Genomic DNA, 24,332 nt, shown 5'->3' with positions numbered 1-24,332 from the left:
GACCACAATGTTGAGCGCGCTCGAGCACCGAAGCACCGCGAGCGCCGGCGAGCACCACCGCCCCGCGCCTTGGCGTGGGTCGGTAGTACACGATGCGGCGCCCAGCAGCTCTATCATGCGTCGCACCCGCAGTGGCCGAGCCGACCGCCGCTCGAACTGGCGCCGAGTGGCTCCCAGATCGAGCGTGGCAGGCTCAGTCGCACCGTCGCGGGGCGAACGCGAACCGAGCCGTCGCCGTTCGCCGCAGCCGCCGGCCGCCAGCCGTCAGCCGTACAGCCGTACAGCCGTCAGCCGTCAGCTCGCAGTCGCCGTCGCTGCCGCCGCCGCAGCAGCAGTGAGCGAGCTCCTGCGTCGTGTTGCCGACGCAGTGTGGACGCGCGCCGCCCAGCGGCGAGCGAGCGTGCTCGGAGTTGGGTCGGCGCGCGCGCGGGCGGACGGCGCCTGTAAACAGACAGCCTGCACCGCCCACTCGTTCAAAATATGTTCGCCCGTGCTTCTTTCTAGGTTTTGTTTAAATTCTTTCTAGGCACTCGACAGCGGGACCTCCCCGAACTCGAGCCGGCTCCACGCTCCGGGCTGGGCGAGCCCTCAGGGAGCATGGGCGAGCCCTCAGGGAGCATGGGCGAGGCGCGGCCCGCGCGGTCCCACCTTCTTGTCCCGGGCCCGAGCGGCTGGGCTCACGCGTACCTCGAGGCGCGCCGGGCGAGCCGCTCCATGCTCGTGCTCTTCTCCTCCTCCTCTCAGCAGCCCGTCTGCGTCGGCCCGCCGGAGACGTGGCCTCCCGGCGCGGCAGCCAGGCTGCTGAGCGGCGAATACTCGCTTCAGACGGTGCCGTGCGAAGACGGCGCGAGGTCCGAGGCGGATCCGGCGCCCAGCGACGCGTTCCCGCCGCCGCCGCCCTCGCTCCCGTCCTCGACTTCTCGCGCGGGCGGCGGCGGCCCGTTCGCGCGGCTGAGACACTGCGCTGCGGTCGGGGTGCACGCGCACCGCGGCGGCTGCGCGTACATGGAGGACGAGGCGCTGGTGCACGTGACGCCGGCAGCGGACGCAGCCTTTGTCTGCGTCTACGACGGCCACGGCGGCGGCGAGGCGGCGCAGTACTGCCGCGAGGCGCTGCACGTCAACGTGATGCGGACGGACGCGTACCTCCGCATCTGCGGAGGCGGGAGCGACGGCGGCGGGAACGGCGGCGGCGGCGGCAGTGCTATCGGCGGCGGCGGCGCGGGCGGCGGCGGCGGCGGCGGGAAGGATGGCCCAGGCGACAGCGGCAAGGCAGGCGGCGGAGGCGGCGGCGGAGGCGGAGGCAGCGGCGGAGGCGGAGGCGGAGGCGGAGGCGCCAGGTCAGACGCTGCAGCCGCGTCGAGCGTGGGAGGCTTGTGCGGCGGCGGCGGCGCGACTGTGACGCCGCGAGGAGTGAAACAGTCGGCGGGCGGTGCGAGCCCTTCTGATGAGCAGCGTAGGCGCGGGCGTGAGTTGGGGGCCGGGCGTTGCCTCGACGGACCTGGCCGACGCCGAGATGGAGCGCGCGTTGCTCGAAGGCCGAGAGCAGCCGAGAGCAGCCGAGAGCAACCGAAAGCAGCGGAGATTTGCGGAGATTTGCGGAGATTTGCGGGGAGGAGGCGTTGCTCGAGGGTCCTCCCTGCGCCCCTCCGGCGGGCGGCTGACTGGTGCGCTTCCCGAGACCCTTCTCGGACCCTTCTCGGACCCTTCCCGCCGTTTCCGCCAGGCTTTCTCACGACGGACGACCAGCTGCTGGCGCGGCAGCTGGGGCAGCTGCAGCTGGCGCAGCAGGCGCAGCGCCCCTCGGGCCGAATCCCGGCAGAGATCTCGGCGGGATCTCGGCGGGATCTCGGCGGGAGATGACCCGAGCTCCGCCGAGGCCAGGCCCTCGTGCACCATGCGTCCGAGCAGCTGCGCCAACTGCAGCTCGAGGCGGCGGCGGCGGCGGCGGGGCGGCGGCCTGCCTCAGCGGCGAGGAGGAGGGCGCGCCGCGCCGCCGCAGGCGAGTCGCCGCCCGCGAGCGGCGGTAGTGGTGGTGGCGGAGGCGGCGGCGGAGGCGGCGGCGGCGGCGGCGGCGGCGGCGGCGGAGGCGGAGGCGGAGGCGGAGGCGGAGGCGGAGGCGGAGGCGGAGGAGGCGGGTTGTCCGACAGCGACGCGCTGGCAGCTTCCCCCACGCGCGTGCTTGGTCGCGCGAGACTGGCGCCGTCCATGACACGTCCGGGACACGTCCACTAGGCGGGCTCGCCGCGCGAGCGGGCAGTCGCGAGGCTGACACAACCGCCTCCCCCGCCGCCTAGCGGCTGCTGCGGTTCGACGGCGTCTCATATCGCCGAGATGTCGCCGAGATGTCGCCGAGATGTCGCCGAGATGTCGCCGAGATGTCGCCGAGATGTCGCCGAGATGTCGCCGAGATGCAGTTGCTGCGGCTCGACGGCGTGTCGGGCCGCAGCGGTCGGACGGTGCGAGGTGGGTGGTGAGCCGAGGCGTCCTCGCGGGCAGGCGCTTGTGCTGCTGCTGCGCTCGGACGGGAGGCGGGCGGAGCGGATGCACTTGGCGTGGCTCGGAGACTGTCGCGCCGTGCTGTGCACCGGCGGTGTCGCGGAGGTGTCTTCCCGCCCACCACAATCTCCTCCCCCCCTCCCTCCTCCCCTCCCCTCCCCTCCTCCCCTCCCCTCCCCCCCTCCCCTCCTCCCCTCCCCTCCGCTCCCCTCCTCATGATAACGCGAGCGGCCCGTCACCCCGGCCTGCCCCCGGCCTCCCCCCGGCCTCACCCGGGCCTCACCCCGCCCCCCCCCCCCCGGCCTCCCCCCGGCCTCCCCCCGCCCCTCCCCCCGGCCTCACCCCGCCCCTCCCCCCGGCCTCACCCCGCCCCTCTCACCCCCCGGCCTCCCCCCGCCCCGCAGGTGCTCACGCGCGAGCACTGCGCCTCGAGCGAGCCGGAGCGGCGGAGGGAGCTGCGCGGCGGCACTGCGCGGGGCGTGTGCAGGGCGCGTCGGCGACATGTCGTGGACGCGTCCCGTAGGTGCTGCGCGACGGCGGGCAGGTGGAGGCGGGGCGGTTGTGGGGCTTCCTGCAGGTCTCGCGCGCGCTCGGCGACCTCGACTGCGCCACGGGCCGCAAGCCGGCCGGTCTGAGCAGCCACCCGGAGCTAGCGTCGAGGGAGGTCGTGAGAGGAGCCGAGAGGAGACGAGAGGAGCCGAGAGGAGCCGAGAGGAGACGAGAGGAGCCGAGAGGAGACGAGAGGAGACAAGGCGAGCCGAGAGGAGACGAGAGGAGACGAGAGGAGACGAGAGGAGACGAGAGGAGACGAGAGGAGACGAGAGGAGCCGAGAGGAGCCGAGATGAGACAAGGCGAGCCGAGAGGAGACGAGAGGAGCAGAGAGGAGTAGTTGAGGAGCCGAGGCGAGCCGAGGCGAGCCGAGAGGGGCCGAGAGGGGCCGAGAGGAGCCGAGAGGAGTAGTTGAGGAGCCGAGAGGAGCCTGGTCCGTGGGTGGATTCATTCGTTCCTCGAGTGCGGCAGGTCCGGCCGGAGGACGAGTTTGTGTTGCTCGGCACCGACGGGCTTTGGGAGACGGTGGACACGGCCGAGGCGAGGCGTAGCCGGGAGATAGCCGAGATGGCTTTGGGAGACGGTGGACACGGCCGAGGCGAGGCGTAGCCGGGAGATAGCCGAGATGGCTGTGGGAGACGGTGGACACGGCCGAGGCGAGGCGTAGCCGGGAGATAGCCGAGATGGCTTTGGGAGACGGTGGACACGGCCGAGGCGAGGCGTAGCCGGGAGATAGCCGAGATGGCTGTGGGAGACGGTGGACACGGCCGAGGCGAGGCGTAGCCGGGAGATAGCCGAGATGGCTGTGGGAGACGGTGGACACGGCCGAGGCGAGGCGTAGCCGGGAGATAGCCGAGATGGCTGTGGGAGACGGTGGACACGGCCGAGCGGAGGGGGAGAAGAGAGCGGAGAAGAGAGCAGGCGTCCCAAGAGAGAGGCTGCGAACAGGCGGTCCGACTCGCGCGAGACGAGCTGCGCACGTACGCCGACGCGTCGATGGCGTCGGAGAAGCTGGTCGAGACGGCGCTCAAGCGGCACGCCGACGATAACGTCGCCCGCCGTCGCGCGTCAGCTGACCTCCCGCGCGAGGGTGCGTTGCGACGAGCGTGGCGTGACTGCGTAGGTCACTGCCGTCGTGGTGCAGCTCAACCCGATCGCGGAGGACGTGCGGCCGCTCCGGTCGCGAAATGAGTCGAGAGCCGCCGAGACTGGCCAGGAGCAGCCCGAGCACAGAGCTACCAGTGTGCGTAGGTCTATGAAGCGTCACGGCGCTTCGCTTGCCGACCTCGTAGCGGCGGAGGAGGCGGCCAAGCGGAAAGAGGAGGCTGGCTGACAAGGCGGCAGCGCTCTCGCGCAGTCTCGGTGGCCGGACCGGGTGCAGTCACCGGAAAATCGACGACGCGGGCCAAACCGATCGAGCATGCACTCTACAGTTTGCAGGTATCGTATTTGGGCCCAGGTGTGTGTTCGTTTTGGGACATTTTTGAGTACTTGTTCCTTTTTCTCTAAGTTCCCACCTCTGGCCTGCACGCTGCAGCATCGAATGAGCCGAAACGAGGCACGAGGCGAGGGGAGATCAATTAGGCAAGTGGCAAGGCAGCTGCGCAGGTGATGGTCCTGTTTGCAGAGAGAGGAGTCAAGTGCGGGATATGCAACGGTGGCATAAAGTGAATGATACACCGTCGCATCAAGGAAGGCCAAGAAATCACATGGTCATATGGGGACTCATACAAGAGCCACCGCAAGGATAAGGTAAGGTAAGGTAGACTTCTCCACACACACGAGGTGGTGGGGCAACGGGGGGCGACCCTCGCGTCTCCACGTCTAACGACAGGAGCCCCACGGCAAGGAGATGGGATACAAGGCGGGGACGAAGGCGGATCCGAACGCAATAACACCCCAGCAAGCCCGGACGGCATTTGCGAGATACTGCAAAAAGATAGACGTGACGAAGGAGGAGCTAGCGTGGAACTTTGGATGCATATCGGCAAGCCAAGATAACGAGCAGGAGGCTGTCCTGGTGCGCGAGCTAATCCTGAACAACAATAAGCGACTGTACCACGGAGCACAGAGCGCAGCAGACAGGACGGCGGCGACGGCGGACATGGCAGAGACGAGTGTGAAACAAAGGGCGGCGGGCATGGAGGGCGGTAGCGACGGGGATGGTGACGGTGACGGTGGCGAGGGAGAGGAAGGGGGTCCATTAGCACCAGACAGCGAGAGGGGCAGGGAGGAAAGGGGGAGAGAGGAAGCCAACGGCGATGCCACCAGCAGCAAGGGACACGATGAACAGGTAGACAACGGCCAAGACGATGGCGAGGACGAGGAGACACGGGACGACGGCAGGCGAGACGAGGAGGACGGAGGCGAGGGCAGAGACAGCGCCGCAGTCGACGGAGGCGACAACGATGGAGAAGGGGAGGGAACGAAAACGCGCACAGAGGATGAGGATATAAACTGGGACGACGCAGCGGAGGGGATAGACGAGGGAATCGAGGGACCGGAGGGCTTTTGTCGCAAACCCACACACAGCTCTCGACTATGGGGCAAGATGGCGAGCGCCATGGCGGCGGCTCGCCTCGAGGATGTAAGTCGGCCGTGAATGTGTGGTCCCCCAAACATGGCCCACCCAAAAATTTCATTTTTCATTTCCTTTGAAATGATGACTGGGGGCATGTACAGAACGCGTCAGGGACACTATCTGCGTGTAATTAAGGACATTCCTGGTTGTGAAATCCAACACAACACGTGTCGTATATGTGACATGACATGAGTCCTCATTCACTTAGCCAGGCGGCCCTGGACGTTCAAGGTAACTGAGCCCTCTTTATAAGGCACTTTGTGCACCTGCATGCCGTACAGGAGGACCGCGACTGCATCGGAGATGTCGCTGGGGAACTTGATCTGGTTCCCGCTGGAGGGGCTGGTCACCTTCCCAGGGAAGGGCACGCCTAGCAGTGCCTCTACGCACCGGCGCGTCGGTGCCTTGTCGTCACCCCCCCCCGTGACATACGCGCTCACGCCGAGCCCTCCCTTCCACGTCTGCTGCGTCCACTCGTCGAGACGGAGCGTGGAGGAGGGGGCGAGCGCCTTGACGAGGCCGCGCACGTAGTGACTCAGCTCCGCGTGCGCGACCCCCTGGTTCGACTCGAACGCCTCCATGAAGATGTATTGCGGCGCGCCGTGCGTCTGAAAGATTAGCGCCAGGCCTCTGAGAATCGCGCCGAGCCGGCGGGCGCCCGGAGGGCAGCTCAAAACCGTCCCCACGGGACACCAGGTCGATATCCGGCTAAACCACACGCCCCGAGAAACGCATAAGCCGCCCCGGCGCTGCCTCCGATTCCGGCCGTATCGGCCATTTCGCTGGGGCGGCTTATGCGTTTCTCGCCAAAATGGTAAAGATGTCGAGCCAAAGCTGTTGACGCCGAGTTCGGCACCCGATTCGCCCCAAAACTGAAGGAGGGGGCGCGGCTCGGAGATGGCAAGGCACAGCGAGTGCAAACGTGCGGCTATTATGACGCGTTTAGGGGCTCCAAAACCTCCTTTTCAGTGGTAAGCGCCACCTGGCACCTCGCGCCGTGCCCCCCAGCCGCGTGTGCGATCGCCCACGGATCCGGGGCGGGGAACGCGATGCCGATCCGGCCCGCTGCTTCTTCTCAGCTCCCCGGCCCTGGGTGTTCACAGTGAAATCACTAAGTAACAGAACAGCGGGTCTCGGTGACTGCTCGAAGGAAACGAGAGGGTTCTGTAGCGTGTAGGGATACACGGCGGAAAGGAAACGAGACAGGGAGGGTGCTTAGGGGTACCCTAAGGTGGCCGTCGAGTCGCGCCGGCCGACTCCCTGACTGTCACGCCGCTCGCCCATGGATGTTCGTGATGATACTGTAAGTGTTAAGTCGCCGCTCCTGCTCCTGCTTCGCACACGTGCGTGGCTCGCACAGCCATTCCTACCTCAGAGAGCGACCAGGTTGAAGGAACCGTACTCTGTGGTGACAGAGTACCTGAATCATCGTGTGCGCCAGCAACGATGGCTGTGAGTGACCGTCACAGCTTGGGAACATGGATTCACGTCGTCGGTTCATCACCAGAGAGCCGCCTACTAGGCTAGTGGTCTACTAGTGCATCGTCCTCTACTAGTGCATCGTCCTCTTAGCGACCAGCCTGCTGCGGGAACCCCGTGTGGTGGCCTGGGAGGCCGTACATTGCGTACCGCAAAGGGGTGTATGTTCTTACCGCAAAGGGGTGATTGTGATTGTGATGGGAAGGCGAAACACAGTCCGACCAAAGGCGTTTATTTCAGATGCACTAGAGGGCCCCTGCGCGGGCCCCGCCCCCCCTCGAGGGGGGCGGGGCCCTTGCGACGGAGAAGAGGCCAGAATTGTACAGCAGCAGACGACGGACAACGAAGCAGTAGAGGCTTGCTAGGAAAATTGTAAGGCCGCCGTCAGCCGGGTTTAGATGTGTCTTTTTCGCGGGGAGGTGCCTTAGTGCCAGGTGCACCACATGTCTATGAGGTGTAATAAGCAAGACAGCGGCAGACAACGCGTCGCCACACACACAGAAGCACGCATATACTATGATACCCTCTCTCCTCTCTGTATAGCGCCGACGCCTAGTCGGAGGGCAACCAAGACGCGTCGCTGTCCTCGTCGGAGGCGCCGCCGACATCGGAGTCGATGCTGGAGGAGTCGCCGTCGGTGTAGGACGCATCGGAGGAGTCGTCGGCCCCGAGCGTCTCGCAGTGAGAGGCGTCCTCGTCGGAAGAGTTGCCCGCCTCGAGAGAGTTGCCCGTCTCGACGGCCGATGTCGACGGCCCGCACACATTCGCGCCCATTCGATAGTCGATCTGTTGGCATTCGCTCATGGACGGGTCATTGATGTACGTCTGAACGAATTGTTTCGACTGGTTGTCATTCGGAGCGAGGGACCCGATGAAGTGGTGGACTCTGCCCTGGATCACGACGGTCGGACTCCACGTGCTTGAGCCCGGAAGATTGTTCGGCCGCTTGACCTTTTGCGAGGCGAATGCTAGCGTGTTGTTGATGGCGCGGGCAAACTTCCGAAGTGTCTTGCCGACGACGCCATCAGCATCGTGCCACAATTTGGTGACTTCCGGACAGGGCATGCAGATGGGCGGGAGCGAGACCTTGTTCTTCTTGCAGCATATGGAGCCGTAAGTAGGGTTGGACGAGGTGACCTCGCCTGGAAGCAGCTCGGCGCCACAGCCAGCGCACGTGGTGGAGGTGCTCTGCTCTTCCTTTGTGAGAGCGAGCCTACGGTATGAAGAAAGTAGCACGTGTTAGGATCGCGCAGAGTGCGGCCGGGCGGCATCACGGCGGGCGCACTTGCCAACGTCGCTCCCCTCGACCAGCAGCGAGCCATTGAGTATTTCGGAGGCGCGGCGGGCGGGGCGAGCGGCAGCCTGCCTCGCCCTTTTGGTCTGCCGCCGTGTGCGGTCGTCTCGCTTTCCCTTGTCGCGCTGCTCAGGGCTCTCTCGCTTCCTCTGCACTCGGGACTGGTTTGCGGCCTGGCTGAGCTCGGTTGGATGCATGTTTGGTTTGCGGACGCGATTGAAGAAGAGCCGGCTCTTCGCCTGACCGAGCGTCTCCCCTGGCTTGTTGCTGACTCGCTCCTCGGCGTCGGCCGTGAGGGACACGCCCTGCTCGGCAAAGTACTGGTCCTCCATGTATTGTGCCCACCCAGCCGTGTCGCCAGCAAAGGTGTCGAGGTACTCCTTCCTCGTGAGGATGTGGCGGCCGCGGACGACGGTGCGGCTGACGGGGACGGTTGCCGTGCCGCCGACGGATGGCAGGCAACCGAGGAATACAGCAAAAAGGAGAAGCCCGCACGCCATCCCGCAGTTCGTACTCAGCTGCCCAAACCACCCCACAGACGGACCGCGGCGGAGTTGCGGCGGCGGAGACACAGCGAGAGGCCGGTTGGCGAGTCGTTGCTTCTCCTGCACGCGGCGACGCGCTCGCACAGAGACGGTTTTCCTGCCGGCCTGGCCGCAGGCCGTCATCTCGGCCCTGTCTGGTCCACAGTGGTGCGGCGATGTGCTGCGACGGGCTCCACGCGGCGGGCCAGCGAAGTTCTACCGGACCTCGCTGCGGCCTTTATATATTGGATGGTCACTTATTATGCCCCGAGGGCCCCGCAGGCGTGCGGCAAAAAGCGGCTACGAAGTGCGGCAGTCATCGGGGCTCAAAAACCTTGAGCCATGATATGTTCCAGTAGGCAGTTCGGCTGAGATTGGAGGACCTGTTCGTGACATAGTTGATGCAGCAGTCATTGTGACCCCGCAAAATCCCATTCGTGCAGCCAGTGCCGTGTGTCGCCGCCGCGCATGGCAGGTGCCATCGCCAGAAGTCGTAGTGCCACCTCGACTCGTGGTACTCTCGCCAATCTCCGCACAGCCCTGTGTTAATGATGAACTGGTGCGGGGTGTTGAGCCTCTCGGGATCAGGGCAAGACCCGGGTGTGGCCGCCTCCGATGCAGCCAACGGGAAGGCGCCGATTTCCCAGCGACGCCATCCTCTCGGGTCAGGCTGGTCGATGTCGAGGCCAGAATCCGGCAGCTCTAGTGACGGGATGAAGAACACGCGGATGCCCTCGCTGGTCATTTCCGCGGCAAAGACACCTGCATACAACCGGGCGAGGGATCACGAGGTGTTGGTATCACCGTGGTATCACCGTGTGGCGCAGAGCTCACAGCGGTTGGATAGCGAGAGACGTGGGAGCACACACGTGTGCGGCGTGTGCGACTTGTGCTACCCTGTGAGAGCACGTTTAGCGCAAGTGCGTCTCTTCTGCGGCTGTGCACCTGGGGAGCTAGACCACTGCGCTGCTGTCCGCATCGCGTGCGTTGCGGTTGGTGCGCAGCCCATTTTCGGCGGCTTGTGGAAGTAATCCGTAGAACATTCGTAGTTCATGTGATTCTGGTCCAGATAGCGGGCTGGATGGCCCAACACGCAGCTTTGACTGGAATGCCAGGAGACCTTGCTCCGGTCCTCTCCGAGCGCCTCGAGGATGTCAAGCTCGCCCCCGTGCGGCCATTGCACCCCTGTGCCGAGGCTCCAAAAGGCGGGCCACACGCCACAGCCGAAGGGCACATGCGTGACGCTCAAGGCAACCTGCGCATAACGGGCGAGGTGCCAGTGTGTGTTGTGGTGTGGGGGGGGGGGGGGGGCAGCGGCGGAATTCCAGAGAGGCGCGCGGCGGACGGGGCGGAGGCAGCAGCAGAGAGAGTGTGCACAGAGAAACAGCACGAGAATCTACAGTAACCGAGAATCAAGAGAAGGGTTTGGCGTGCGCTGCATAAGAGGGGCGTACTAGGAATCTGTTCCAGCTGCGCTTAGAGATTAGCTTGACCGACTTGCGCTTGCGTGGCGCCGTGGTGCGTGATGGAGCACCGAGGAAGTCTTCAATGCGTACCACTGCCCACGATTCAGCAGGTGGGCTTGACGGCCCTGAGGAGTCCACTAGACGCGTTGCAAATGCATCGTCACGCGTGACATACTGCGCTGCACCGTAGTTGTAGTCAATCGTATGGAAGTCGAAGGCGTCAAAAAAGGCGTGTCCCTGCGCTTGAAGGCTCAAAGTGTAGTCGATGCGCGAAGCAGGTGGGTGCGGTGCAGACGGCGGTCGCCGTACGGCCCTAGTCACGTTCGGTTTGCATGCATGGTACATGAGTGGATCTCGGGCAACGTTCGCATCCGTACGGTCTCGCGCCACGTTGCGCAGCGTATCGCCGCGGCGGGGATTATAAACCGCGCAGTGTCGCCAGGCTGAAAAGTAGCTTGCGGCATACGGGTCACGTTCGCGGCGTGCTCGGCTGGCTTGGGGTCTCACGTTCGCTATGATCGTGACGGCGCGCCTGCTTGTGACGTCTCGGCCGGTATAGCTCCGATTGTGCCTCCAGTACAGGGAGGCGGGTCCTTCCTCCAGCATCATCACGGTATCGTGTGTGTGCAGGGGCACAATACTCCTTGGTTGCAACAGCCGGGCCCTCGATGGACCTGGCGTTAGGCTTGCAGTCCATGTCCTCCACGCAGCGGTGAGCACGCCAGGCCCTGTCAAGGTCAAAGCGCCGTCGCGCTCATCGCCAAAGTGTCCGTACAAACGAGGTGGTGGTGACGTTGCTCGCCGCTCGACTTGCGACACAGCAATCTCGAGAGCCAGCTCCATGACCGGATGTCGCGGCGCAGCGGCGATGAAGTTGTTCTGCAAGAAGAATCCCAGCCGGTTGTCGCGTGCGACCACAAGCGAGATGTTGGTAACGTGGATCCCTGCCATCGAAGCTGTCGGCGCTGCGTCGCTATCCAAGTAGATGCCACCATGCTCTGCGAGCCAGGCGTAGCGAAGCAAGTCGGACTTGAATGCGCCAGGTCGCAGAGCTTCGAAAGCTGCGAGCGCCCTGCTCCGCCGAGCCTGCAGAAATTTGCGCGCACTCGCCTCCGTCAGCCAGACGTACGTGTGCTCCGGACACTGTCGACGCCACTGCATCTCCAGCACCGAGCACCGCGGACCGAAGCCGCCTTCTCCATGCCCTTTCCTATGGCCAGTGACGGCACCTGGGACACTATCAGTGACCCATGCCTGCATCACAATCTTCGGAATTCCTTGCGCCGTCGGCAGTCGCGCAGCCCACTGCATCCAGTCGTCGTAGCTTCTGATCTCTGCCGAGGCGCCCTCCTTGCACTCTGGGATCTGTCGCAATGTTGCGGCCATGTAGTGGCAGCATTTTACGCCGCAACTTGGCGGTCCACAGACACCCCGGCGTGATAGCGCCCGGCAAAGGTTTGCTGGACACGCTCCACCTCTGGCTCTGCGGCCGCTGGTCTGGTTCATCGTGGCAGCTCTCTCGAGGTACTCGAGGTTGATATCCTTTGGCCGCGTTGGGTAGCGAGCATTGGTGTGACGCGGTCCACGCAGGCGTGTTTTCTGACGACCGACCTGTCAGTGCGGAGAGTTGCCCGGCCCCTTCTCCGGTTCGCGTGCGGCGCTCTATTTGCAACTTGAGCTCTAATTCTTGTATTCACACTCTCCTTAGACCTAACTTAGACATCCGCACTATAACGCTGGCTCGAGAACGTTTCAGTGGCCGAGGTCCGATCTGAGGGGTGCTCAGAGAGGCGCGGCGGCATGGGGCCGGCGTAGTTGCGCGGGGAGCCCGTCGACCAATGGTAGTAGTAAGTACGCGCGCCGCCCGCGCCGGCTGAGCTTCGGTGCGAGCGCGGCGACTCAGGGTCAATAATGACCGGCGGTGCCGAGAAGCGCGACGGCACACGCACAATGCCCAGCGCGGGCGGGGGTGGGGGCAAGCCGGATGGGATGAAGCTCCCAGAGAGTCTGCAGACACGGGGGCGGCCGCTACGAGCCCGGCCAGGGCAGGCGTGATTCCTCCCGACGGGCGGCGGGACGAGGACGGCAGCGGGCCCGCGTAGGGAATGATGTTCAGCTCCCACAATGCTCCCATGTCGCGCACCTCGAGTCGGGTGCCAGCCCACTGCACAGGGAGGGAGGGGGGGGTCCGCAGGGTTATTGAGTTTGGGGAGCTGGGAGGGAGTGTGCCAAGCAAGTTTGCGCACCCCGACCGAGGCGACGAGCGCGACCTGGTAGTCGCGGTCTGTCGAGTCGACGTCGACGCCGAGGAAGGGGACGTAGCGCTGCTCAAAGATGCCGGACGCGTAGAGGAACTTGAAGTGCGCGATGTTGCCGGCCAGCTTGGACCACGCGATGATGTGCTCGATGTCGACCTTGACGCGGGAGTAGTTGGCATCGGTCCACGCGCCCGTGTACTTGTTGCCTTCCATCATCTCCATGATGTTCAGGTCCGGGTGGTGCCGCGCCGCCTTCTGCACCAAGTTCTTGAAGTCGAGCAAGTTGTCGGTGCGCTTGACCAGCTGGAGGTAGGGCAGGCAGAGGCGGTCGAAGTTGTCTCGGCAGGCCCTGAGGATCTTCTTCACGTCGGCCGGCAGCAGACCGTGGCACGCAGTGCGCTGCGCATTGAGGTAGTCCTGTGAGGCGACAAATGACGCGCGGGGCGCGCATTGAGTGGGGAGCGCCTTGCGGGCGCGTGCGGGGGGCGAATGAGACGTGGGGGAAAGGGGGGGTGTAGGGTACCGAGCTCGGCCGGTCGGTGCCCAAGCCGGGCCAGCCACCCTCGACGCGCGTCTTGATGCCGGCGCCGTCGCCGGCCGCACTCGAATGCACGAAGACATTGTGCGAGTGGAGCGCGATGATGCAGAAGGTCTCGTTGGGGATCTTGGGCTTGGAGAGTGACTGCGAGGGCGTACAGGGAGGGGCGTCAGAGAGGTGGGGGTGCTCCACGAATTCGTCTGAGGGCCAACCTCAGCACAGAATTCGCCATGGCCGACGAGGGATTCTGGTCTCGGGCAGGCTGGGAGAGTGTCCCGAGGTCTCGTGGGTCTCAGAGTCGGCTCGGGCGGCGCGAGACGGTTCGATCGCACCATCTCGGGTCGCGTGGGGCGGTCGGGAAGGGCTTGGAGCTCTGGTTTGGGAAGCTAAGGATGGACGCCAAGGTGGCGACAATGGGGCGCCGCGAGCTAAGGAGCCAATTTGGCGCGCCGCGCCTCAATTGTGTACTTGACACAGCACCACTGCAAAAAACGCCATGTCTGTGGATCTGTCCCTTTTCGAGCAGCAAGGGTGCAAAGTCGACACAGGATACGACCTTGATGTACTGCAGCAAATTTTCGACGATCAACACTCGCACAGTGGCTCGGCGCCGGGAAGTTTCGGCGGCGCGCTTCCCGCACCGCCGACGCAGGCAAAGCTGACCAAGCAAGCGGCGTACTTTTATTGCTACTACATGTGCGTGCCGTAGGAGTATTCTCTCTCTCTTCATCTGCGGCGCGGCTGCTGCCCGCCGCCCTCACTTCATCCCCACCCCTCACCCTCCCGTGCGCGCTGCTGCAGGTGGATCCACAAGGGGATCCACCCAAAGTGGAAGGAGGCGTGGACGATGCCCAAGTTCCCCTCCCTAAAGATGTCCGAGCGGACCTTCGACCGGCGAGTGCTGCCAATCGGCATCGCGCTGAAGCAGATGAACTACATCGAGTACGACCGCCGGTGCGCGCCTAGACATACCCGCGCAGACACACTCTCTCTCGGCACGTGTGCGGCATCACCACGCGGCATCACCACGCCCTGCCTCGCCTCTCTTGACCAGTACAATCACGGCACACTCGCCCGCACCTCTCTCTCTCTCTCTCTCCCCCCCCCCCCCCCCTCTCGCCCCTGCCACCTCCCTCTCTCGCTGCCGCCGCCGCCGCCGCCGCCACCGCCGCTGCCTCACCGCTCCGAATCTCCCTCGCCGACTCGCGCACCGCCGTCGCACCGCAGGCTTGACGAGTACAACCACGCGCCGCACTTTGCCGACCGCGTCACCTCCATCGTGGACACGATGCCGGTCAAGGTCCCCGCGCCGACGTCGTACCGCTTGCGCAAGCTGCTTTGGAACCCCAAATGCGCCCCGCTCTCGCCGGCTCCTCTCGGTGACGCCCCGGTCTTACCCGTGCCTCGGCACCGCGCGCCGCAGATGGTTGCTGTGTGCTCAAGATCCAGGTCGGCATCACCCTCAAGGGCGAGATTGTCCTCTGGACAGGACCGCACCTCGGCGTCACCGCGGACAAGGTGATTTGGGATTCGACATTTGATTTGGTGCGTCCACCCCGGCCTCATCCCAGTGTCACGACCCGCCCACCCGCCACGGATCGCCCATCCTCCCCCGCTCGCAGCACCCGCTCGAGGACTGGGAGCTGTGGCTCGCCGACCTCGCCTACATCGGCTGCCGCGGAATCATGACCAAGTTCAAGGGCAAGGACCTGACCGAGGAGCAGCAGATCTTCAGCAACATCCACGAGCACATCCGCAACCGCGTCGAGAATGTCATCTCGGCCATCAAGGCTCCTCCATCCCCACCCTCGCCCCTCACCCCCGCCCCTCATCCCCACCCGCCGCCCGCCGCCTGCTGCCCCCTGTCATCGCCCCCCCGCGTTGACCCGCCCATCGCCCACACAGGTGCCGCACGCCATGTTCCGGCCGGGCGCGTACCGCCGCGCGCTCAAGCACCTCACGGCGATGCTGCACGTCGTTGGCCACACGACCGCCCTCCAGCTCAACCGCCGGCAGCGCTTTGAGACCTTCGGCCCGTGGCCGCACGGCCCGGCGCGCGCCTAGGAGGGTGGCGCCACCCGGCGACCCCGCCGGGGTTTGTCGCGCCCACGGCTCGCAGAGCCGTGGGCGCGACTTTGTAGTGTGTATTAGTTAAGTAGCCGCAGTCGGCGGCAACGCTCGAACTGCTGGAACGGCCGGGAACTGCCAGGAACTGCCAGGAACTGCCAGGAACTGCCAGGAACTGCCAGGAACTGGAGGGTAATTCGAGTGAACTCGGTGTTACTTGTGCCCACTGCGCCTCACCTGGGCCACTCGTGAGCATGCGGGAGTAACCTGAAGCACGTCCAAAACTCGAAACACCCGTTCACACCCGTACTCGAAGTGGCTGTGAAATTTGGCTTGACGCTCTCAGTGCAAGCTCTCCCAAGACCAGGCATGGACGAAAATCTGGTCGCCCTCCTCCACCGCTTGCGGCTGTCGCACCTCGAGCCCGCTTTCGCTGCGGAGGAGCTGAGTCTTCCGCTCCTCCGCAGCATGGGCCATCAGGCGCTGCGCTCAAATCTGCTCGAGGTGGAAGGCGTGTCTGCGTCGGACGCGCCTCGCCTCGCCGAGGCAATCCACGCCGCTGACGTGTCACCGCCAAAGACCGAGCCGCAGGCGGCTCGCCAGCCAGCAAAGCGACCCGGCGGGACGCTGCGCATCAAATGGCAGGGGCGAGAGCTGAGCTTTGCGTTCGGCGAGGCGTCCACAGTCGACGATCTCCGGTCGTGGCTCGCGGAGAGAACGGGCGTGGCAGCGGAGCAGCAGAAGCTGGCCGGCCTCGCCTCGCAGCGGCGGCAGCCCTCGGGCGGGGACCTTCTCACAGGGCTCAACGTCGGGCACCGGCCGCTGCTCCTCCTCGGCACGCCGTCGGCCGAGCTGCGAAAGGCGGAGGCCGAGCTCGAGGAGGGCCGCCGTGCCGCCGCCAAGATTCGGAGCGATCTCACCGAGCCCTCCCGCCGGCGGCGCAGCCCGCAGAGGACGAGGGTGCGGCGAGCGGCCGACCCTCGTGCCATCGCGGCGGACCGGGGCGGCGGCATCTACCTCGACCCCGCCGTCTGGGCGCCGGAGGTCGGCGAGGACTCTCGCGGACCAGCCTTCTCCGGCACGGCCCAGGAGCGGTACGTCAGCAACCCACGCACCGGCCGTCTCGAGCCGCTCACCCTCGGCAACGCGCTCGTCGGCACCAGCGACTCCGTGGCGGCGGGCGAGCGCGTGCAGCAGCCGCTGCGGCCGGAGCACGCGCCTCCGAACGTCGACCTGATGGGCGTCGTGCGCGGCGCGTGCACGCGCTGCACGAGCTGCACCGGCTTCGAGCGGCTGCAGCGGCACGCAGAGAATGAAAACGACGTGGACGTCCTGCGCTGCGCCCGATGCGGCTGTCAAAGCATGCACCACCAGGCGCTTTGACCACCCAGCAAGTGTGGTGTGCGGGCCTCAGTCATCGCTCAATGGCGGCCCGCTCGTAGCACTGTCCCTCGGCGGTGGAGACGGGGTCCACCATCACGGTGAGCAGGATCGGGCAGAGCAGCTCCTCGGGAAGCGCCGCGCTGTGGCCTGCCGCCCGCCCTCGCCTCGCGCCTCCTCTCGCTGCTCCTCCTCCTCCTCCTCGCCCTCCTCCTCCTCGCCTTCCCCCTCCTCGCCCTCGCCCTCCTCGCCCTCGCCCCCGCCCTCCTCGCCCTCCTCCGCCTGCTCCTCGCCCTCCTCCTCGCCCTCCTCCTCGCCGCCGTCGCCCTCCACCGCCGCCCTACCACCATGATGCTGCTGGTTGCTGGCATCGGCAAGAGAGCGCGCAATTGCCCGCTGGAGCTGCTCCTCCTCCTCCGAATCGGACGCGCCAAGCCCTAGGCCAGACATCTGCACGACAATATCCCCGTCCTCGTCCTCGTCCTCGTCCTGGGACTCTAATGGCAGCTGCCTGGCATCAGGGCGGCTGCCACGCATCTGGACTCCCTCCAAGGTCGTCCACAACCGGTTCCCGCGCACCTCTTTGCGCGAGCGGCGATCATTCCAGAAGAACGTGCCGCAGCCCGCTTGTTCCTTGTAGACAGTCAGGCGATTTGCCTTCAGGTGACCGACCTTTATTGGCTTGGTCATGGTCGCGTTCCAGATGAGCGTGTTTTTCTATGTGCGCGGAGCCGATGACCCCCCCCCAAATATGCGGCTTAGGCCGTAACCGATTTACGGCACCCGCGTAGGAGGCCGTAACCGATTGACGAGCACTCTCTCTCTTAGTGGGCCTGCCGACGCGCCACGCCGGCGCCCGTGTGCCTCGCCGCCGCGTCCGGCGCCGGCACTTGCGCCGGCATCGATCGCTGCCAGTGCCACAAAAGGTCGTCCCAACAGTCGTCCCACAAGAAAAAAAAGTAATATATCTTTACTTCCAACACCCGGACGTTCCCAGGGTGATGGAAGGTTCGACGCACCCCCGGACTGGGCAGAGAAATCCCAGGAGCACGCTGCTGGGCACTCCACCCCGCCCCCACTTGCCCTGACTGCACAGGATAGCGTGCCCCGACAAACGGCGACACATAGCGGGGGACACTGCGCCGGGGGGTATGCCTAACTTTGGTGCTTTGTGTGGGTCGCGTTCCCTTGGTAGCTGTGTGGTTGAAGCCCTCATGCCGCCGGCGTACGTCCACCCCCCCTTCGGAGGTGGTGTCGTCCCGCAAGAGGAGTAGAGGACGCATCCATCCCGCCGCATTTCGACCGCCGAAAGGTTTGAAAGGAAAAGTCTCCCACTCGCGCCCTCCCCAAACCTAAATCTTTCTACAGTTACACACATATACTGTACCGTATACGAAAGTGTGAACAGGTTGGAGCAGCAGCTCCTGACCTTGACCACGGCGCCGCAGGCGCCTGTTGATAGGTCCAGGTGATAGCCCTGTGGATGGCAATGCACACGCCTACTTGGGCCTCAGATCGCCCGACCGCGTCCCGGTGCTCTGCGTTCGGATTTGTGACGCCGCCGCACCGCACCGAGGCAGCGCTCGGCGAGGCAATGAGCGAAGCACTCATGCCGCCAGAAAAAGAATTGTGACGCGAACCGTTGGCTCGAGAGCGATGTGCGTGTGTCTGCCTCGAAGGAAAAGAATTTCGCTCGGAAAACATTAAACTGGATTGTCATTTCTTGAAGAGCGTGACAGCCTAATCGCCGCGCGGAGCCCAAGCAGTGTGAGCGAGCCGCTGTTGAGCAGAGCCGCGGTTGAGCAGAGCCGCTGTTGAGCACATTGCTGCCGCCACCTCTGTGGAGGCCGACGCCCAAGGAGTAGTACGTGATGTCAAAGAGCGGCGCTACCGCAACCTCCATTCGCGCTCGAGCTCTTGCGTGGGGCAAGCCTCGGGGAGCGAGAGCGGCTGATCTCGCCACCGCGGCCGCAGAGGAAGAGGACGGTCCCCAAGACGACACAACAGGTCGTCCAGCTGCCTTCGCCTCCCGCCACCCGCCAGCACCGCCTCTACCACCGCCCCGTTCCACGCGCCCCGTGTTGCCGCCCCTGCCGCTGCTGTTGGTAGCGCTCTCTCTCGCGCGCCCCGGCGCCATCCGATGCCTACTCACGGTCGCGCTCTCCCCGGTGCAGGAGATGCTCAAGTGGGCTGCACCGCCTCCCAGAACAACGAGGCGGAGCTCCGCAAGCTCAGGGACGAGAACCAGTCGCTCAAGGACGAGAACCAGTCTCTCAAGAACCAGTCGCTCAAGCAGGTCGAGAACCAGTCACTCAAGGACGAGAACCAGTCGCTCAAGGACGAGATCCAGTCACTCAAGGACCAGCTCCACAACTTCGGCACGCCGAGTGCGATCGCCCCTTCGCGCGACGGCAAGGCCGACGCATTCCCCACACCGCTGCCTTCGCCCACCCTCACACCGCCGCCGCATCCGCTGCCGCCTCCCTCTCCTCCGCCGCCGCATCCGCGTCTGCCTCCTTCTTTCCCCGCCGCCTCGCCACCCTCCCCGCCGCCTCACGCCCTCCCTCTCTCTGCTCCTCTCAGGTCGACGCGGAGCCCGCAGCGGAGTGGGGCGTCGCTGGCTGGGTGGACTCCCTCGCCCTAACCGAGGTTGTGGCCGAGGCGCTGAAGGAGCCGGCAGGAACCAGAGACCCGTTCAAGTACGTGTGCAACCTCTCGCTCGCCGACCTCGAGAGCAAGCTCGAAGCGGTGAAGCTGAGTGGACTCGCTACGCTCCTCTGGTCCGCCATTGAGAAGCTGCGCGGCCAAAGCGCCGCGACCGGGGCGGCGCTGAACGCCAAGTTCGCCGCGGAGGGCGACGCGTTCAAGGGTGAGATGGGCTTCGGCGGCGTCGAGCAGTTCTACGGAGGCGTGCTGCGCGCCAGTAGCTTGCCTACCCTGCCCGCCCTCTCTCACCAGTCGCCCCCCCATCCCCTGAGCAGGCCTCGAGAAGCTCATCGGGCCGCCGCTCATGGTGGACGGCTCGCTCCTCAAGGCCATGGAGACGGAGCACTGCGCAGAGAAGGATGCGGACGTGCCGTTCGACACGTCCAACGGCATCGAGGGTGCGACCTCCAAGCTCGAGTGGGAGTTTGTCGTCGCACCCGTGGTCGCGGACCAGGACAGCCGCTACGCCGAGCGTGGCGGCGACTTCCGCAGGAGGAAGCCACACCCTGTCAGGAGCGGATCCGTCAGTTAGTCGTGTTAGGTCGTGTTCACGCCGGGATCGTGTCCTCCGCAACCTGTACAGACTTTAGGCTACAACAGTACTCTCTCCCGTATGTTTTGTCATATTGTCCCTTTCAACATTCCCGGGACGGATTGCTTTGTTTGTATGGTCAAAAAAGGAGGGGAATATACGTCGAACGAAGAGCCACATACAACGAAAAACGCCGTCATCAACAAGATGCATCATGCGCGACTCCAAGTGCTCCAAGTGCGACATGCATCATGCGAGACAGACGGCCGATGTGGGATGTAGGTTGTAGCATGTACCCGAAATTGCCCGCCAATTCAAGACTTGGGGCCCCCTCGGTCGGCCTCGCGCGTCGCGCGTCGTGACGTGTTGTTTGTTATTGTACACCCGCAAAGAACCGTGCACAACGATCGGGACTCCTTTTTACCCAAGATCTCCGTCGCCAGCTGGATGGAGGATGACGAAGTGGAGCGGGTCGTACCCTCGATGTGTCTGTTGATCGTCTTGATCGCGCCCCCCCGCATCTTGACGACGATGTCTCGGCCGGAGGGCTAGTAGAGGTGTGCGTTTTATTTATTTTTGTTTATTTATTTACCGACATGCGATAGATCTACAGTGGTCACCAACCAACCGTCATCAGCCGTCAACTGCCATCCGCAAGCCCATACCCATCACCTCGACCGCCCCCACCCACCCCAAAGACCCTCACCCCCCTCGCCGTCTGCTCTTCGCCTTGCGCTCTCACATTTGCTTCGTACTTTTAGCTTACTGGGAGAAAAGAGAGAGCGTTTGTTTCATAACATCGAAGGCTAAGCTCAAAGAGAGAGGGTGGTCTTTGGAATCGGAAGCAAAGTGTAGGCGAACTCCACCGTGGGCGTTTCCTCCTTGTCGAAATAGACTGGCAGCGCCCTGAGGAGCAAGAAGCCGAACAGGTTCCAAGCCGTGAAGACAAGGTTGGCCCACGCCAGCCCGAGGCTGAACGCGTAAACGTACTGCTGCCCATCCACCGCGGCGTCCCACATGGACCACGACTCGAATGCCCAGGCCGCGCCGGGGCCAAAGAGCCGGTGGGCTTGGAACGCGATGGGAACGAGGATCTTGAGCACGTCATGCTGTGAGGCGGTGGCCGACTCAGCGATGGCCTGACCGATTACTTGGAGGAGGGCAGGGGTCGCTGCGGCCGCGACGTCTGCTGGCGCGACAAAGACCAGGAGGAGCGGGACCAGGAAGCTCAGCAACTTGGAGACGCCAAAGTAGATCAAGAACGGAGTCTCGGTGATGAAGGTTCCTTTCCCGAGGCTGTGCTTTCCCATCGGCTCGAATGGGATATTGGCCTTCTCCAGCCTGGCAAAGTAGAGTCGGTTGGAACCGAAGCTGATGGCGTTCGCGGCGTAGGAGTAAGCGAGGAATGCGACCGGGAAAGCGACATCCGACTTGGCCACGGCGCTTCCGTATCGCACGTTCAAGAAGTATGCCAGCGCGGTCATGGCCAGGCAAGTGCCGGCCGACGACGGCATCGGAGAAGCTGGAAATCACTCTCTGGAAATCAGTCTCCAGCCAGTTGCGTTTTTTCTTATTTCACTTGACTGTAGACCGTCGAGCTGACGGCGGGCGCGCTGCGGTCGCACGCCCCCCCCCCCCAGTCATATGCCATGGCGTGCGATCTAGATTCAGCCCACGCGCCTCTGCTCGCAAACACTCACCCATTGAATTGTCACTGCCTGTGAGTGCGAGATAGGGCTGGCGGCTGGCCGCTAGCCTCTGAGGAGGGCGTCCATAGACACCTCACATGACCCCACACACGGTCTCGCCCATGCCTTGCGGCTGGCGGCGAGATTGCTAGAGGCGGAGCAAGCCTGCTCTGGTCTCACATGTTACTTCCTGTCGTCTGTTGCGTCGTTGTGCCCTTGTTTGTACTCTTGGCACCGTGGGTGCTGGGGGGGGCGACAGGGAGGATGTGGCCCCGAGTTATGTGTACGCCAACTCCGGGTGTGTGGCAGCCACGCTGGTTGTGTGTCTTGTGAGCCTGTTTCTGTCTGTGTGTCGCTCATGCGTGTCGTCATCATCTGTAAGCAGACGGGCTTGGCTAGCAGCATGCTACATGCACTCGATTCGCCGAGGCTTTACCTCTACCCGGAGGACTTTTACAACACAGTCTGGCACCCTCAAAGCCGCACATGGCAGCAAATGAAGTGCTCGGCAACGTCGTTACACTGTAGGCTTCGCAGTCGGCGCGCTGCCCAAAGCAGTTTCTCGGAAAATTCCCACCTGAAAGCTTCGCGAAAGCCCAGCCGCGTGCCCGTCAACGCCGTCGGCGCAGCAGCCCCACGCTCTCGCGGCCGTCGGTCACAACGCCAGCCCGCGGCAGCCCCACGCCCTTTGCGAGCCTAAATGACGTCGCCCCACAAGAGCAAACCCACGTACGCCGCTCGCGAAGAGACGGCGCTCGAGGCGGCCGTGAACCGCGAGTGGAATGCGGCGCAGCGGCTCCTCTCGGTGCTCGCCACAGCCGAGTCAGTCGAGACTCACGTGCCAGAACTTCACGGCGCGATCTTCTGCGGCCACCTGGTCGCGGACCTCGATAGCGTGGCCGGTGCGATCGGCGCGGCAGCCTTATACGGCGGCGTGCCTGCCCGTGCCTCCGAGGTCAACAGCGAGACTGAGTTTGCGCTCGCCACGTGGGGCATCGATCTGAGCCGGATCAGGCCGGTCGAGCAGCTCCTGGAGGAGCAGGGTGACAGCGCGCGCGTCTGCCTCGTCGACTTCCAGCAGACCACGCAGCTGCATCCTGCGATCCAACCTTCCAAGATCGTGGGTGTCATCGACCACCACGCGCTGCAGTCGTCAACGATAGTGACGCAGAGGCCGATCTTTGTCGACATCCGGCCGTGGGGCTCCATGTCGACCATCATCGCGCATTCCTTCGTCGTGCTGCAGCGTCCGATGCCGCGCGAAGTCGGCGGGCTGCTGCTGCAGGCCTCTCGAGCACGCTCAGCCTGCGCTGCCTCTCGGCTGCACCTCGGCTGCCTCTCGGCTGCCTCTCGGCTGCCTCTCGACTGCCTCTCGGCTGCCTCTCGGCTGCCTCTCGACTGCCTCTCGGCTGCCTCTCGACTGCCTCTCGGCTGCCTCTCGGCTGCCTCTCGACTGCCTCTCGGCTGCCTCTCGGCTGCCTCTCGGCTGCATCTCGGCTGCCTCTCGGCTGCCTCTCGGCTGCCTCTCGGCTGCATCTCGGCCGCATCTCGGCCGCATCTCGGCTGCATCTCGGCTGAATCTCGTCCGCATCTCGGCTGCATCTCGGCCGCATCTCCCGCAGGCGATCCTCTCCGACACGCTCAACCTGCGCTCGCCCACCACCACCGACTGGGACCGCAAGGTCGTGTCTCTGCTCGTGCAGTACACGGGCGTCGCGGACGTGAACCTGCTCGCGGCGCAGCAGTTCAAGGCGAAGAGCCGCTCCCTTGCGGGCATGTCCGCGTACGCGCTGTGCGAGGGCGACCTCAAGCAGTTCAAGCTCGGCAGCGCGGAGGCGACCCCGAGAGGACCCGAGAGGACCCGAGAGGACCCGAGAGGACCCGAGAGGACCCGAGAGGACCCGAGAGGACCCGAGAGGACCCGAGAGGACCCGAGAGGACCCGAGAGGACCCGAGAGGACCCGAGAGGACCCGAGAGAGGACCCGAGAGGACTCGCTCGGCGGCGGACAGGCCCTCCCTCGCCCGACCGCCGCGTAGCGCACGAGCCACCAACCGCCCGCCATCCTGCTAGGCGCCCGTCCACGTCGCCTTCGCCGTCGTCGAGACGACCGACGCCGCCGGCATGCTCGCGCGGGTGCCGGAACTGGTGCCAGAGTGCGTCGCCGTCAAGACGGCGCTCTGCCCCCGGTCTGGGAGGAGCGGCTCTCGGCGATCTCGGCTACCTCTCGCGCCCCGAGCGATAGGAGCTCTCCTCCAAGGGCAAGCCCGTCGACGCCTTCTTCCTCGCCGTCGTCGACATTGTCGAGCTCGAGACGCACGTCGTCGTCGCCGGCGAGCGAGAGAGAGAGAGAGAGGGGGGGGGCCGCCGCGCGCTCCGGGCCCTTCCCTTCTCTGCGCCTGACTCATGTGACATGTGCTCGCTCCCAGGCGAGCGAGAGCGATCCCTCGCCACCGCGGCGGGATTCAACGCGCAGGCGATTGCCCACGCACCCCCTCTCCACCGCCGCCTCCCTCCCCCCCCCCCCCCGGTTTCCTGCCGTTGCTGCTCTCGCACATGCTGTTCTGCGTCGGCTTGCCCGGCGCGATGTAATGCCACTCGACGCCGATCTGATGCGCTGTCAGCGCCTGACACAGAGACGTACTGCGCTATCCCCACCCTACCACCAGATGTACAGGACCACCCAACTAGCGGCTTTCCAGCAGACCTGCATGTCCGCCAATGCGCCCTCAGGTCAGACATGGGGACTATCCCACTGACAGCCCGAAAGC

At 64.8% G+C, this 24,332-nt stretch overlaps 7 protein-coding genes across 7 annotated transcripts in view; 5 read left to right on the top strand and 2 right to left on the bottom strand.

Moving 5' to 3' along the window:
• Positions 1-618: 618 nt before the first annotated feature.
• On the top strand, positions 619-1,402 carry EMIHUDRAFT_243987 (hypothetical protein; the record flags this gene model as incomplete). The annotated part of the gene is made up of 3 exons (XM_005769957.1): positions 619-828; positions 1,012-1,125; positions 1,373-1,402. The coding sequence occupies 3 exons, from the start codon at positions 619-621 to the stop codon at positions 1,400-1,402; spliced, it is 354 nt and encodes a 117-aa protein (XP_005770014.1).
• Positions 1,403-2,089: 687 nt separating this feature from the next.
• Positions 2,090-4,382, top strand: EMIHUDRAFT_458959 (hypothetical protein; the record flags this gene model as incomplete). Its single annotated transcript, XM_005769956.1, has 9 exons — positions 2,090-2,160; positions 2,236-2,316; positions 2,500-2,604; positions 2,904-2,951; positions 3,023-3,163; positions 3,521-3,589; positions 3,998-4,099; positions 4,173-4,228; positions 4,301-4,382. The coding sequence occupies exons 3-9, from the start codon at positions 2,545-2,547 to the stop codon at positions 4,380-4,382; spliced, it is 558 nt and encodes a 185-aa protein (XP_005770013.1). The 5' UTR covers positions 2,090-2,160; positions 2,236-2,316; positions 2,500-2,544.
• Positions 4,383-7,661: 3,279 nt separating this feature from the next.
• EMIHUDRAFT_243984 (hypothetical protein) lies at positions 7,662-11,779 on the bottom strand (the record flags this gene model as incomplete). The annotated part of the gene is made up of 7 exons (XM_005769955.1): positions 7,662-8,322; positions 8,395-9,053; positions 9,322-9,689; positions 9,873-10,182; positions 10,382-10,630; positions 10,901-10,925; positions 11,187-11,779. The coding sequence occupies 7 exons, from the start codon at positions 11,777-11,779 to the stop codon at positions 7,662-7,664; spliced, it is 2,865 nt and encodes a 954-aa protein (XP_005770012.1).
• A 2,257-nt stretch (positions 11,780-14,036) lies between these two features.
• Positions 14,037-16,639, top strand: EMIHUDRAFT_118515 (hypothetical protein; the record flags this gene model as incomplete). The annotated part of the gene is made up of 6 exons (XM_005769954.1): positions 14,037-14,143; positions 14,417-14,568; positions 14,613-14,707; positions 14,812-14,961; positions 15,095-15,225; positions 15,619-16,639. The coding sequence occupies 6 exons, from the start codon at positions 14,037-14,039 to the stop codon at positions 16,637-16,639; spliced, it is 1,656 nt and encodes a 551-aa protein (XP_005770011.1).
• Positions 16,640-16,670: 31 nt separating this feature from the next.
• EMIHUDRAFT_243980 (hypothetical protein) lies at positions 16,671-17,538 on the bottom strand (the record flags this gene model as incomplete). Its single annotated transcript, XM_005769953.1, has 3 exons — positions 16,671-16,786; positions 16,981-17,353; positions 17,485-17,538. The coding sequence occupies 3 exons, from the start codon at positions 17,536-17,538 to the stop codon at positions 16,671-16,673; spliced, it is 543 nt and encodes a 180-aa protein (XP_005770010.1).
• Positions 17,539-18,507: 969 nt separating this feature from the next.
• Positions 18,508-19,874, top strand: EMIHUDRAFT_458958 (hypothetical protein; the record flags this gene model as incomplete). The annotated part of the gene is made up of 4 exons (XM_005769952.1): positions 18,508-18,622; positions 18,811-19,052; positions 19,220-19,544; positions 19,618-19,874. The coding sequence occupies 4 exons, from the start codon at positions 18,508-18,510 to the stop codon at positions 19,872-19,874; spliced, it is 939 nt and encodes a 312-aa protein (XP_005770009.1).
• Positions 19,875-21,920: 2,046 nt separating this feature from the next.
• Positions 21,921-24,332, top strand: part of EMIHUDRAFT_243977 (hypothetical protein) — a gene marked incomplete at both ends in the record, with an annotated part of 3,178 nt that continues 766 nt past the window's right edge. The window contains 5 exons of the mRNA XM_005769951.1: positions 21,921-22,025; positions 22,281-22,809; positions 23,314-23,339; positions 23,635-23,709; positions 23,807-23,881. Of these exons, the coding sequence (XP_005770008.1) occupies positions 21,921-22,025; positions 22,281-22,809; positions 23,314-23,339; positions 23,635-23,709; positions 23,807-23,881 (810 nt within the window). The remainder of the gene's footprint in view (positions 22,026-22,280; positions 22,810-23,313; positions 23,340-23,634; positions 23,710-23,806; positions 23,882-24,332) is intronic.

This window comes from Emiliania huxleyi (genome assembly GCF_000372725.1).
Source record: "Emiliania huxleyi CCMP1516 unplaced genomic scaffold EMIHUscaffold_405, whole genome shotgun sequence".
Taxonomy (NCBI): domain Eukaryota; phylum Haptophyta; order Isochrysidales; family Noelaerhabdaceae; genus Emiliania; species Emiliania huxleyi.
Note: the sequence above shows the minus strand (reverse complement) of the source record. Positions and strands in the feature narration are given on the sequence as shown.